This window comes from Manis pentadactyla, chromosome 4 (genome assembly GCF_030020395.1).
Source record: "Manis pentadactyla isolate mManPen7 chromosome 4, mManPen7.hap1, whole genome shotgun sequence".
Classification (NCBI taxonomy): domain Eukaryota; kingdom Metazoa; phylum Chordata; class Mammalia; order Pholidota; family Manidae; genus Manis; species Manis pentadactyla.
This window is the reverse complement of record NC_080022.1, coordinates 4,425,395-4,440,159: the sequence shown is the minus strand read 5'-3', so window position 1 is coordinate 4,440,159 and position 14,765 is coordinate 4,425,395. Positions and strand designations below refer to the sequence as shown.

Sequence of the window (14,765 nt, the reverse complement as noted above, 5' to 3'; positions counted from 1 at the left end):
TGCCTACCATTGTAAGTGTCTATGCTTGAGTGTTGGTATGAACATAACAGTTTCTTTTTTCCAAAATTATTTTCTGGTGGTTCAGCTTTTTGATGAGCTTCATAGTATATTCCTATGAATTCTTATGGTTTTCTCCTACCTTGTTTTCTACCTTTCTCATTTCCATTTTCTGGAGAGGAGAAAAATGAAAAATCCTCAAGGTCATACTGTCCTCAACTTTTAGTACCTTGACTATTGTATGAATATATGTGTGTGAATAATTTAAAATCATTAATAAATAATTTCTAAACTATGTACTATCAACTTTCTAGTGAAGAAAACAACCTATGCATAGATGAATCAAATGACTTTCCTGTGTTACGGTTCATACAGGTAAAACGCAAATATTAATAGCTAACACTGTATGCCAAATACTGTTTTAATATTTTTATTTACAATATTAATTTACACGTAATAATGCACTTAATAGAGAATACTATAACTTTTCTTAAAGAAAAAGTTCATATGAAGTGCATTATAAACCACACCTGTGTTGTCCAGAACCCGAAAAAAATCAATGTGTAATAGGAAAAAGGCAATCTTTATCTGACTCTTCAAATGCCAAAGTAAGTGTTCCTAGATGTTCTTGAAGAAAAAAGATAACAGCAGCTTTTAAAATGACCTAAATCACTCAGTCACTTCTCTTGTCCCGTCTGCCTAAAATCTGAGTTCAAAATTATACAGAGTGAATTTTTTAAAATAATACTGTTATCTGTTAAATCACATTAAATTACATTATCATAAAGAAGTTATTTAGGCAAAGACATTTTCAGCAGATGAGGTGAACTTTTAAAACTTTCATGGTTGAAGTTTAATCTTTAAACACGTTTTCCCACAGACTATTACTGGTTGACTAGAGTCAACACTTTCCTCACCAAACAATGGTGTTTCCACCCTGCCAGGGTGTTGGGTGATATATGAGGAGTTTAAAACTTAAAACAGTTTGCTGTTATCAATCACACTGTCGTACTGTAGTGCATAAATCTCACATTCCCATTTTGAACTCGTAAGATTGATGAGCAAAAAAAGGAACTAAATAGCATGCCTGGGTTAGTAGGTTATTCAAAATTCCAAACACAGCTGATAAGTCTAAATATGTTCCTTTCTTTTCTAACCACATTCCTTTATTGACTTAGATATATATACCCATTGTTTCAAATGCTCCACTGTTAGGTCTGGAATATTAATAATACACCTTTTTCTCAAGAACTGAATTTTTAACCATATTTTAAACTTGTGGTATTAGTTAAGTACAGAAAGACAGAAATGCAGCCAAACAAGACAAAACACACTTAACAACCTAGAGAAGATGTGACCTTCACAAATTGTTTTGTACATATTTGAACACATACAGTAACCTGGGTCATTGTACGGGTAAGCAGATTTTTCGCTTGAAGCTAAGCATGAACATCTTTCCAATAAATATCTACATTATTCTCCAAGGCTTCACAGTAAGGTGGAAACATGATTTGTTTAAATAACTCTCTGTTAGGAATATACAAAACTGGACTCAGTTCCTAACTACAGAAACCTTACTGCTTTATTAAAGACTTGATTTATACAAGGCTGATAAATTCTGACCCAGAGGGATTATAGTACTTTTCCCTACAAATATCCCACTTCCTAGCTACTCAGACTTTCTTGTCCCAAATCCTGTGCAAGTAAGCTATTGGCCCAGCTCCTGAGCCCAGGAATGCTGCCACTGCCCTAATAGCTGTGTGAACAGTCCATCTATGGACAACAGGCAGCCAGCCTGCCTACCTGAATGCTTGCTTTCTTAGGCCTGGGCTTCCCATGCTGAAATTTAGACCAGATACATTCTCGTGGCAAGATGAGAGATTCACGAGTAGAAGAGAAAGCCTACAGTTCTCATTTCAGACGTGGAACAGAAACAAGATGTCTTCTGCAAAGGCTTTGCCAGCTTAGCTGGAACCAAGAAATGACACTCCCTGGTGCCAGGCCTGCGCCCTGGACACACGTGGGTGTTGTGAGTACACTGGAGGTCTGCAAAGCCCACAGGCCCTGGGTAGGGGCTACTGAACAACAAAAACCCAGATTCATCTGCCAGACAAGAGGACTGGAGATGAATAAGGCTCTTCTCTGAAAAACTGAGTAAAGCATATGCTAAACTGAAGGAAAAAATGGCTTCCAAGTGAGGGAAGTTTTTCATATGGTTACATGGAAAGTGCAGCTCTGGTACTGTATCTGTGGGAACCAGAGTAAGGCAAATTCCTGTTTTTGCCGTCACCCCACGAGTGATTGACATGTCTGAAGAGCCACGTCCCCTGGTTTTTAAAGGCAGTCCCCCGACTGACCTTGAGTTGAAGGTACTGTCCCAGGGCCCCTCAGGTCCCCTCATGGAGTAGGAAAACCTATTTTTCTCGAAATATTTTCTGGGCCTTCAGCTTTGTTCAGCTTAATAGCATATTCTGAGGATTTCTTACTGATTTCTCCTTCCCTCGGTTTTCTGCCTTTCCCATTTCATTTCCATTAGGGAGGCGGGGAGGCTAGAGTGACCCAACCCAGAGCAGGCCAGCCTCTTCAGAGGGCAGCTCTGGATCCTGAGTCCCTGTGAATCGGAAACCAAAACTGTGCCTCGTGTGCTGACGAAAGTTAATGACCGAGCCAGTCAAGTTTGAAACTCGCAGGAACAGAGCGGAGCAGATTCCTGGCATCTGGCCCCGAGGCCCTTACAAATGCGCCAAGAAAAACGTCACCCGCGAGCCCTGTACTTGCTCACTTCGGTCCTCAGTTGTAACTATCCCGTCGTTTGGGAGCTGTCCCCTTGATAGGGTTAAGTAGCAGCCCTTTGAACTAGTGGAATTCAAAAAGGAGAAAAAAAAAAAAACATTGTACTGAGTGGCCCTGGGGTTCGGGGTGGACGCAGTTGGTAAGTCTGGCGCGTAAAGGGTGGCTCCGCTTTCGGGCGCCCGGCTGGCCGCCCCACTCCGGGTTTCGTTCGGCTGCCCGCCCGGCTGGACCGTGGGCAGGGCCGCCCTCGGGGAGCACACTTAACACCCGGCGCGCCCGGCTCCGGCGTCGGCGGGAGGCTTCGAGCAGCTCCGGGAGGGCGCGAGGGGGCGGGCGGGCGCACTGACTCAGCCGGAGCGCGGGGGTGGCAGCGCGGGAGCGGAGGGGTTAAGTGGGCGGCACCGGCGCGCTCCGCCCCGCCCTGCCGGCCCCGAGGCCGCGGCGCCTGGCCGTACTTAAAGCGGCGGCGCCAGGCGCGCCGCGTCTCCCCCGCTGGCCCCGGCCGCGGCGTCCCGACTCTCGCTCCCGCAGCGAAGGCGCCATGGAGCGGCCGGCACCCCTAACCGTGCTGCCCTTCTCGGACCCCGCGCACGCGCTGAGCCTGCTTCGCGGCCTGAGCCAGCTGCGCGCCGAGCGCAAGTTCCTGGACGTGACCCTGGAGGCGGCGGGCGGGCGCGACTTCCCGGCGCACCGCGCCGTGCTAGCGGCCGCCAGCCCCTACTTCCGCGCCATGTTCGCCGGCCAACTGCGCGAGAGCCGCGCCGAGCGGGTGCGCCTGCACGGCGTGCCGCCCGACATGCTGCAGCTGCTGCTCGACTTCAGCTACACGGGCCGCGTGGCGGTGAGCGGCGACAACGCCGAGCCGCTGCTGCGCGCCGCTGACCTGCTGCAGTTCCCGGCCGTGAAGGAGGCGTGCGGCGCCTTCCTGCAGCAGCAGCTCGACCTAGCCAACTGCCTGGACATGCAGGACTTCGCCGAGGCCTTCAGCTGCGCGGGGCTGGCGAGCGCGGCGCAGCGCTTCATCCTGCGCCACGTGGGCGAGCTGGGCGCCGAGCAGCTGGAGCGGTTGCCGCTGGCGCGCTTGCTGCGCTACTTGCGCGACGACGGGCTGTGCGTGCCCAAGGAAGAGGCCGCCTACCAGCTGGCGCTGCGCTGGGTGCGCGCCGACCCGACGCGCCGCGCCGCGCACTGGCCGCAGCTGCTCGAGGCCGTGCGCCTGCCCTTCGTACGTCGCTTCTACCTGCTGGCGCACGTCGAGGCCGAGCCTCTGGTGGCGCGCTGCCCGCCCTGCCTGCGCCTACTGCGCGAGGCGCGCGACTTCCAGGCGGCGCGCTACGACCGCCACGACCGCGGGCCCTGCCCTCGCATGCGCCCGCGCCCCTCCACCGGCCTGGCCGAGATCCTAGTGCTGGTGGGCGGCTGCGACCAGGACTGCGACGAGCTAGTCACGGTCGACTGCTACAACCCGCAGACGGGCCAGTGGCGCTACCTGGCCGAGTTCCCCGACCACCTGGGCGGGGGCTACAGCATCGTGGCGCTGGGCAACGACATCTACGTGACGGGTGAGCGGGTCGGGGGCTGGTCAGGAGGATCCAGGGTTCTCTGGTTTGGGTTGGCCTCCAGCGCCCCGGGGATGGGTGGCACGTCTCGCACCTGGAGAAACGTAGAGAACGTAGAATCCCGGGACCGCACTGAGTGCAAGCAGCCACTTCTCTTCCCCCAAGCTGGCGGTTAGGTGCGGCTCTGGGCTTAATTTCTAACTGTAAGAACAACCCCTGTGTGAGTGGGGACAAGTAGCCGCTTGTGGATCGCTCAGTTCCCCGCGGGGCGTGGCCTGCCTCAGTGAGCCCACTCCTTGCCGGGGATGGGCCCCGACATTTGGTTGGAAGATACGGGGCCATTCACCCAGCACAATGGGTGCTTTCTTTTGCTCCCTAAGGAATCCAGGGACAGGCCCAAGGGCCGACTGCCCTGTGACACATCCATTCTCCTGGGGATTTCCCCCGCACAGCTGAGCCACACAGGCCTCCTGACACGCATTTTGTCACCCATGACAAGTTCCCTTGGGCGCGCACCTAGGCTGTGCGTCACATGGTGTTTAAGCTGCTCCCCGTGCACGGACTGTAAACATAGTCACATGCTTAGAGGTTTTCTTCCAGTTACTTGGCCCAAACTCCAAAACACTGCCGAGTCATGCTGGGCGGGTCCTAACCCGCCCCAGTCCTGGGCTTCTCCTGAATTTTTTATTAAAAGATAAATCTGGTTCAAACAGGAGGCTACCTCCTCCGTGGAGTGAGGAGGGGCGGTCTCTGAGACGGCTATATAAGGAAAGACCCAACTGGCCGCGCGTTAGGGCCCTGCCCAGGGCTGTTAAGAGGCGGTGAGGCTCCTGGCTGGGGCAGTCCCAGGGGCACATTCGGGAGAAAGGCGGCTCTGAGACGTGCCCCTGTGTTCCCGTGGGACACTGAGCCGACAAGTGGGATACATCCCGGCCCAAAGACATGCTTGGCTCTCCAGCCATAGTTTCCTTGGCCTGCTGCTCTAGGTCCAGCCTTTGCTGGAATCTGCCAGAATCGGCTCCTTTCCAATCTGAGATTGTGTTTGGGATCCATGTCCCCCTCCCTCCGCACACAGCCTAAAGTCTGGCCATTGAAACTCCCTCCCAGAACTAGTCAGACTCGCCCCGGCTTAGTCTGCCCTCCCATAAATGTCTCAGCTGAGCAGCTAATCCTTTGGGTTTAGACAGGTGGCTGGGTGCTTCCATGCAGCTGCCTGTAGGGAATTTCTTGGGGGGAGGGAAGCGATAAGAAGCCGGCTTCAGCTGCCTTTGACACAATTCTTCAGGAGGAAGACAGGCAGAGGGGACTTCACAAGGACTCTGTCTTGTGGCGCCAGCCTTGGGGCTTGGGGGCCCTTCCTGCCGGGGAAATTCTAACATCTGGGGTAGTCCTGGTTTAATTTATGATTACAGCCAGCAGCACTGGAGGTTTTTTAGCTTTATTTTTTTTGTTTTTGGGGGATTTTTTTTTGAAACAGAAAAGTACACATCCTACTTGTACAGCTTGGCAAGTTTTTTTAATGACCATGTTGGTAGCCTGCGCCTAAATCCAGAACTAGAACCCGAGGAGAGGAGTTCTCTCGCCGTGGTACTGTTGTTGGGGCTCTTGCGGTGTGGAGTAGATTCCTCTCATCTCGTCCTGGCACATCCCCGATTAGGGGATGCACAAGAGGTCGAGAATTTGTTAGTGTCTGTGCGCACCGCCCCCCCCCACACATACACACATGGTTTGTGGCTCCCAGGAGAATTGGCTCTGAGTCGAGGTCCAGATCCAGTTGAGGTGTTTGACTAAGTGGGGTGGGGGGCAGGCCAGACCCAGGCTCTGTTTACTTAGAATTGCAGCCCCAGGGCCTCTGCTTGGCCCACTCGGTTTTGGCAGTGTTCCTGTGGCCTGAAGCTCAGCCGTCCTGGGTGGTGGTCAGCATCTGTCGCCTTAGCCCTGGCTTTGGGAAGAGGCCATGTTCGCACAGACGCCCAGTGAGGCTCATTCCCTCACCCGGGAGACACCTGCTCCAGAGTTCAGGGAGGCACAGGTGTGTGACTCACCCCGCGTCCACGTGGGCTGACCTGTCAATCGTGCGTCCCGGCAGGTGGGTCTGACGGCTCGAGGCTTTACGACTGCGTGTGGAGGTACAACTCCAGCGTGAACGAGTGGACAGAGGCAGCGCCCATGCTGAAGGCCCGCGAGTACCACAGCTCCTCCGTGCTGGACGGGCTGCTGTACGTGGTGGCCGCAGACAGCACGGAGCGCTATGACCACACCACCGACTCCTGGGAGGCCTTGCAGCCCATGACCTACCCCATGGACAATTGCTCCACCACTGCCTGCCGTGGCCGACTCTACGCCATCGGCTCCCTGGCTGGCAAGGAGGCCATGGTGATGCAGTCGTACCACCCAGACGCAGGCCTGTGGTCGCTGGTAGACTGTGGCCAGCTCCCGCCCTGGTCTTTTGCCCCCAAGACGGTGACTTTGAATGGACTCATGTACTTCATCAGGTGAGTCCCCAGGGGCCAAGGCCACCAGATTATCTTCTTGCAGTATCCTGCTAAGCTCATCATCACTGTTCTCCCGTTTCACAAATGAGGAAACTGAGGCCAAGCAGGGATCTGACCCTTTGTTCCATTGCCCTGTTCCTTAGAGTAGCTTTTGTGAGCTTCTAGGTTTTCTTAAGGAGTTCCAGCTGCGATGCAGTTAGGTCCTTTCAGAAAGCTTTTTGAGATTCGCAAAAGCTAAATAGAATATGTCCTTCTGGCCGGGCTTCGCCTGGAGTATCCCACCAAAAGCCTGGTTCTCACACAGCATTTGTGGAAAAGGAACCTGTCCCACCTAAGAGAGATTTTTTATCTGTTAAAGAGCAGAGGAGAGCTTTTTGGATGCTTGAGCCTTTGGGGAGGGGTCGCCTTGGCAGAGAGACCGTTTGCCCACCTCACAGAGTGTGCACACTTGGGTGGGGGGCTGCCAGCAGATAGAGGGATCAGCTCCGGCCCCTGACTAAAGTAGCACACCTCTCGCCTGGCCTGGTTCAGGGAGGACTCACGAATCCTGTTGAAAGAAGGCTGTTCTCCGTGGTCCACAGCCCCTGTGAATCAGGGAGGGACCTGGTACTGAGCAGGCCGGCAGCCCCCTGTGGGAGCCATGGCAGTGGTTAGCACAAGCGGGGCCCTGGACACACCGTGCACGCTGTCATCAGCTTCAGGAGCGTTTTCGGTTGACCTCTGTGACTGATGAGATGGCCAGGGTCATCCCCATTCACAGATGGCAAAACAGAGGCCCAGAGGGGTGGGGGCTTAGGGTCACAGGGTTGGAACCAAGGTCATCTGACAAGGTGCCCATGTGGCATCACTACATCATGGCCTCCCTGGGCCAGGCTGTGGCCTTGGCAGCCAGTGCGTCACTGGGCCTCTTCAAGTCTTGATGCATTACAGCCAAATGGCCCCTTCTGGAGGCCCCGTGAGCACCTGGGGAGCTAGGAGTGCCTGCCCATGCTCACAGCTTGTGTGTGTGCATGTGTGTGCACCTAGCCACTTGTAGGTTGTGTGCTGACAGCCCCTAAACCTGGCCTACAGCCTGCCTGAAGGCATGGGACCAGTAAGGGAGGGTAAGATGTAAACAGCTGTCCCCTCTGTCCCCTCACAGACTAGGGGCTTGGGAGGCTTACCTACCCCTCTGAACAGCCTGCCTCTGAGTTGGGAGCTTCAGAGGATGTGTGCCGTTGCCCCCCACCCCCCTCACCTCATCTCACAGGACCGAGCTGCCCTCCTAGCCGCCCTAGCCCGCCCTTCCCTGACTCGAGGCTCTTTGCCCAGCCTTCAGGGTGAGCATGTTCGGAACTAAGGTGCTGCTGTGGCAGGTGGCCAGGGTACGAGTGTTGCCAAATGCCAGCTACCTGCAGTCTGCTCTGCCCTGGAGTCCCAGCCAGCTCCTGGTCCTGTTATAAAATACCTGACCCCCGCCCAGCTCGCCCTCCCCCAGACCACAGGAGTGTCTTCAAAGAGGAGTGGAGACAGCTATAAATAAACTGAATGGAGCGCCAGGACCTTGTTGCTGGCCCCTCCGCCGGAGCTCCAGGTTGAGTGCCTTTGAAAATGTCCTCCTGCCCTGTGGCCTAGAGCACGGTGTGCCCACAGCCCCCTGCTTTCTTACTGTTCTGAGCCCCATTAGCCGCTCACCCCTCACACCAAAGCCTTTTGTATGCCCCCATACACACTGCTAGCCTTTGCATGGGTTCTCAGTCATGGGGGCTCCGGCACCCCCCACTCCACCGCGTCTCCAGGTGAGTGGTGGGCAAGGGCCAGAGGCTGGGTCTGATGCCCTTGAGTGTTTGTCCCAGAGCCGCACTGTGCACTTCGGTGCCTTTTGAGCCACCTCATCGGCTGCTGCTGTCCTGGGCTGTTCTGCCTCCACCTGCCACAGCCCCAGTTAAGGTGGCCCTGTGGCTGGGGTGCCCTGCCCTGCAGAGGAAGACTGCCGATTGCTGTGCTTATAAATAAGGTCTTACTGGAATGCAGCCAGCCCCCTTGTTTAAGGACACCTGAGGCTGTGTTTTTGCACCCTGCAGGAGGGGAATTGCCACAGACTGTCTGCACCACAAAGCCCGGTGTGTTTACCATCTGGCCCTTCTGCTGACCCCTGACCTGTGAGCGTAGTTGTTGCTACTACTGTTTGGGCGGTAGTTTCTTTGCTCTTCAGAGACACTGCATTTGAGCCTTGTATTGCAGGGATCAGGGGCAAGTCAAACAAGGCTGATGATTCTGACCCCACAGGGAAGGGGGCACACTGGGATCTCCATTAATGCAACTGTGCTTGTCCTGCTGGGCCCCCAGCAGTGAACAGGATGGGATGGGGCACTGAGGGGAGTGGCCCAGGGTGCATGGGGGTGTGTAGTGGGGCAGAGGCCTGGCCTGGTCAGCCGTGGAGGTGGCTCAAGTACAGGTCAGAAAGATAGGGCAGAGACTGGTGGGAAGACCAAGGGAAGCAAGCAAAACCTGTGCGGCCACAGCAAGGGGAGGGGTCGGGTGTTGGCCTGGAGAGCAAGGCTGGGTTCTGAGAGCCAAGGCCAGATAGGTGTAGGGACCTGAAGGTGGCCCCAGTCAGCTGGGAATAGTGTCCCCCTGGCCAGTTGCCTGCCAGATGGCATCAGTCTCCCAAAAGGGAGGGACCTGGAGGACCCTCCTCTGGCCTGCCCCACTCGGGGGTGCTGCCTCCTCATTGTGACCCTCTCTGCCTACATTCCTCCTCAGGGATGACTCTGCCGAGGTGGACGTCTACAACCCCACCAAGAACGAATGGGACAAGATCCCGCCTATGAATCAGGTAAATTAATGTTGGAGGCACAGGCTGGTCTTATTTTCTGGACTAAGTGTTATCATAAGTGTTTGGGAGACAGTCCTGGTGGGTGGGGCCTGTATTGAACCTTTTCCAGATGTTACCTTACTTAACAGAGCTAGTGGTGTTGCTTTGTACTTAGGGGCCACAGGGACAGGGTCATATACAGCTTAGGGAGTTCACCAGTTCATACCAGCATTCACTGACTACCTGCTATGAGCCAGAGCAGATACTGGGAGTGTTCCACAGAGAGACAGCAAGTGCAAAGGCCCTGGGGTGCCAGAGCAGAGTGGAACATACAGAGGGTATGACACTAGATAGGAGGCCTCTGGGGACTGACCTTGGAATGCATTTATTGAGCACCTGCTGTGTGCTCTGAACAGGACACCCACACGGTTTCCACCACCTCATTGAGGTCTCCTATTGCTCTGCTTATGGAGAAGAGAGGCGCTGAGCCCCACAGGGTGATGGACTGGGAAGGCTCGGCAGCATGGCCACGTGGGCGATCCCCTTAGTCCCGGGTACTCATCTGCACCCACCCCCGATGTTTCTTCTTAATTTCCAAACCTATTCTCATGTACCTCTACAGGGTGAATCTTACAGTTTACACCATCCAAGTTTAGCGTCTTTACACTTAGGAAGTGTAATGTACGTACTTGTTACAGCAAACATGGGAAAGATGGTCCAGGCTTGTGTTCAGAACAGACTTAGGGTCAAGTCCCAGTTCTGCCATACAAGACTCATTTTTCTCACCCATAAGATGGGGAGAATAGTCCACTGCAGTGCTTCTCACAGGGAGACTTGGTGCCTCAGCAGCCCCCTGACCACTGGAGGGACCTGGTGGAACACATGACCCCCTAGACTGGAGCCCCTTTTTCCTAGCTGGGGTGCAGAGAGGGCATGGGCCTGTCCTGGGAAGAGGGTCAAGGACGGTTTCCAACACCACTTCCAGAAGTGCTGAGGCCGCCCCTCCCAAGGGTCTCGTGCACCTTCTGCACAGAGAGGACCTCGGGCTCTGCCCACTGGCCTTTGCTGATCTGTCCCCCTTGGCCCACAGGTGCATGTCGGGGGCAGCCTGGCCGTCCTTGGAGGGAAGCTGTACGTCTCGGGGGGGTATGATGATACATTTGAGCTGTCGGACGTGGTAGAAGCATATGACCCAGAGACTCGGGCCTGGAGTGTGGTGGGGCGGCTCCCAGAGCCCACCTTCTGGCACGGCAGCGTCAGCATCTTCCGCCAGTTCATGCCCCAGGTGCTCTCAGGCGGGCGCAGCTTTGAGCTGAACAGTGGCAGCAGTGACATGGACAGGGGCCGGCCCCGGCTGCTGCAGAACCCCAACGAGCTGCATTAGCCCCGGCTTGGCCCCGGCAGGGCCTCGGTGCACCTCTAGGGGGCGACAGCCCCTCCTCTGTGCACAAGGACAGGTTGGGCTCACCAGGTGGAGCACAGGCTCCTGGGCTGCTGAGCGAGCCCCAGGGTGTGGCGCCTGGGGAGTCTGTGCGCTTGAGAATCTGAGTCACAGCTGCCGGGGCCAAAGCCAGCTGAGAACGTTCCTTCTTCAGTCCGGGATAAGCTGCCCCCCTCCTGGCACGTGTCTCTGGCCCCACCAGGTCACCCCAACCTGCAGGCCCCATCTCACCAATGCAGGGCACACTCACCTGCTGCCACCACCTATGCATTCCTGCTCCTGTGTGGGAGAGGAGCAATAGCCACTTCCAGGATGCCCGGGGAGGAGGAGGGGTCCTCCCAGGAGGGTCTGAGGTGGCCTAGGCCGGACTTCTGGTTGTCCCCCCTGTCCTGGAGCTTTGGGAATCAGATGATGGCTACAGCTGGGGCCCAAGCTCCACGTGCAGTGGGCCAGCGCCTTGGGTGGAGGGGGTCTGCCTGCCTAGTTCCATGCCCCTGCTGGAGTCTCACACCAAAACACTCTTCATGGGGTGAGTGTCCCTGACATGAGCTCAGACCCAAGGCCCAGAGTGGTAGGACTAGAGTGTGGCCTCCGCCAGGCTCCACAGACCTGCTGAGTGCTTGCTGACTCCTGCAGACCTGGGCTGAGGCAAATGCATTTTGGCCCTTAAAAAGAGACAGGTTGGCAGGGGATGGTGGGCAGCTAGAAACAGGGTCCCTGTCTACCCATCCCACCAGCCATTGTGCCCCCACCTAACCTGGAGACCTCTTGAGGACCTTTGTCCCAGGTTGATGCGGAAGAGGGTGAAAACCTGCACGTGTGGACTCGCAGCTCCTTACTGGGATGCCCTGGGCTGGCAAACAGCTGCAGACACTCCGCCAGCCTGAACACCACTGGAATCCTGATGCTTCTAAAGGAAGCCCCAGCACTTGGGTTTTCGGCCTCTCTGTGGTTGATTGCAGGTTTTAAAATGCATTTTGGCCCTTAAAAAGAGACAGGTTGGCAGGGGATGGTGGGCAGGGCAGCTAGAAACAGGGTCAGGTTTGTTAGATTTTTAACAAATTAACATTAGAGTGCCACTGAAGCTGTCCACAGGGGTGGGGGAAATACCTCATCTCCTCAGTAGCCAAGAGGAGCTCCCAGGAAACCGTAGAAGCTGGGGATCCCTGCTTTCCTCTGGGGACTGTGATCATCTGTGTGGATTGGGTGATTTCGTTCCCTCAAGATCCCCGAAATAGCCTTTGCTTGACTTGGTCTTCCTTCCCTTCCAGAGAGGAGGGTCTCTGCATCCTTGCTAGGGAAATTGAGAGCAGGTGTTCATGGAGTTGCCTTTTCTCAGTGAACTAACAGAGATGTGTTCTCACCAGGAGGGAAAAAAAGCTTAGCACCTCAACTTAGAAAGTGGCCCTTAAAACCTGCACGTTGGCCAGATGGCAAGGGGTGGCAGTGCATGGGGCCCAGTGTCCCTCAGGGCTGTTGGGTTGGTGCCCTGCCTTCCCTCCTGAGAGCCCATGAGGCATCCTAGTGCCCTGTCATTGCTGTCAGATCAGATGGCTTGGTCTGATGGAGTGGCCACAGTTCCCAGCCAGCCCTTCCTGTCCCCCAGGACTTGGGGCTACCCTGGTCACTCCTGAGCGCCAGCTCTGGGCCCCATGGGCCTCGGGTCGACATGCACCTGGGATTCTGGGGGCTGGCTGCTGCTGTGGGGCCCTGCCTCCTTGGGGACCCTCCCTGTGAGTTGGAACTCCCCTACCCCTACCACCTGCACTGTCTTGCCCTGCGTGCTGCCCTCCCAGGGCCACATTCACCGATTCCCCTGCAGGCACAGGCTGCCCAGGCCCGATGGCTTGTCTCCTGTCTCTGTTGTGGCAGAGGGACAGCAGGGCACCGGGTTCAGTGCCAGAGTGTTCCCTGCCAGGTCGGTGTGGGGCATGGACTCTGACAGGCACTGGGGGGCCTCCTAGAGGAACGGTGTAGGCCTGGATCTCGAGGATGCCGGGTGCCCTTCCTAGGGACTGTCTCCACAGAGGGCACCCCCAGCAGCCTAAGAAGGTGGATGGGGAGTGGAGGGTGGATGTGTGCACAGTCACCAGAGCTCTCCCCACCTCCTTCCAGTCGGGGCCTGGGACTCTGTCAGGGTCAAGGATTTCCCAGATAGTGACTTGTGGGGACAGGTACCATGTAAAGCTTTTTTGGTGAGATGGGGAGTTGTAAATGCTTTGTTTTTCTTAAAAAACTGCCTTGAGCCCCCATGGCAGGTACACGTATGCCGGGGGCTGGGCAGCTCGGGTCTTCGGCACCCCCCTCCTCTGGGTACCGCGCCGAGCCTGGCCGTCCTGGTCCCCGGGGCTGCACAAGAGGTGGCTGCTGTGGGGTGGGCTCGCGGCCTCTGTGTTCGCCCTCTAGAGCTACCCAGGCCCCCACCAACTTTTAAACCTTGGTTTAAAAGATCAAGGACAGGAAGGGAAGGCAGCAGCCACATAGCAGGGATCATGGATCAGGGATGACCCTTCAGAAATGCCCGGCTCCCTTCCCTGCCCTTCCTGCTCCCCTGGGCACAGGTTCAAGGCTGTGAGGCCCCCACCACTTAAGGATGTCTGTACACTGACTTGGGGACATAGGCAAGGCCAGCTGGGGGTGGGGTGGTCTGTGGGCCGGATATACACAAGTATCAGTCCACGGGACAAAAGTTATGAAAAGCTGGTGACTAGTATTTAATGCTGAGCTACTATAGTGTTCTGTATTTATATGACTTCGGGGAGACTCGTACTAAGGGACACCCTCTCACCCTCATGTGTCCAACATCCAGTTTTAACCCTACAAGGTGGGGCAGTTTGCATATTTATTTGTCTGTTCTGTAGGTTTGTGTGTCCAGAATCCTCTGTAAGATCTTAGGATGCTTTCAGTACATACTTTCTGAAATAAAAATATTTGCTATACATTTGGTGTCATCAGTTTTGTCCTGCTGTGCTTGAAGCCTGAGGTCAGACATGGGGTGAAGGGAACGGAGGCGGCTTAAAGGGCCAGGGAGAGGTAGGCTGGGAGCGCCCAGGGCTCAGGCCAGCCATAGGGGAGCAAAGCTTTGCAGGCCCTTCCTCATCTGGGGTCGTCAGGGGGTGTGAAGTAGTGAAAGGGGGGCTGCGCCCGAAAAGGAGGGACTGCAGGGCCCAGTCCTCGCTCCACCAGCACCGAAGCTGGTTTCAGCCTCCCCGGCCCCACCTCCGGGCCCTCTGCCCCTTGCCTCACTCCCCCACCCACTTCAAGGTGCTGCCCTAAAATGCAGAGATCCCCATCTTTTCAGTGGGTGAACCTTGAACCTGGCTGGGTAGACCCTTAAAGGAGGATACAAGATGAGGCCAGGGTGTGAAACTGTCCCCACATCTTCAGGGCCCATCAGCACCCAAGGAAGAGGCCAGGGCCTGGGCTGGGAAGGGAGCAGCTTTGAGGCCAGTTTGCCTTTTTAATACCCTGGCCAACACAGCTCTGAAGCACGTCACCCATTACATTTTGACAGTTGTCACTTCTGAGCTCCCCCGTGGTCAGAGAGCAGAAGGGAAGATGCTTCAATGAGTTCTTGGGTCTAAAATAGAAGGTAGGTGTCCTCCTCAAACTCCAGGAGGAATTGAGCACAGCACAGGCTGGTGTTTCAAGTCCTGCAGGGATGGGATTGGGAAGGGAGCCCT

At 55.5% G+C, this 14,765-nt stretch overlaps 1 protein-coding gene across 1 annotated transcript; it reads left to right on the top strand.

Moving 5' to 3' along the window:
- The first annotated feature begins 2,587 nt into the window (after nucleotides 1–2,587).
- On the top strand, nucleotides 2,588–14,021 carry KLHL21 (kelch like family member 21). The gene is made up of 4 exons (XM_036925352.2): nucleotides 2,588–4,352; nucleotides 6,439–6,844; nucleotides 9,590–9,662; nucleotides 10,732–14,021. Exons 1-4 carry the CDS (start codon nucleotides 3,332–3,334, stop codon nucleotides 11,023–11,025), a joined length of 1,794 nt encoding a protein of 597 aa, XP_036781247.1. The 5' UTR covers nucleotides 2,588–3,331; the 3' UTR covers nucleotides 11,026–14,021.
- Nucleotides 14,022–14,765: the final 744 nt, after the last annotated feature.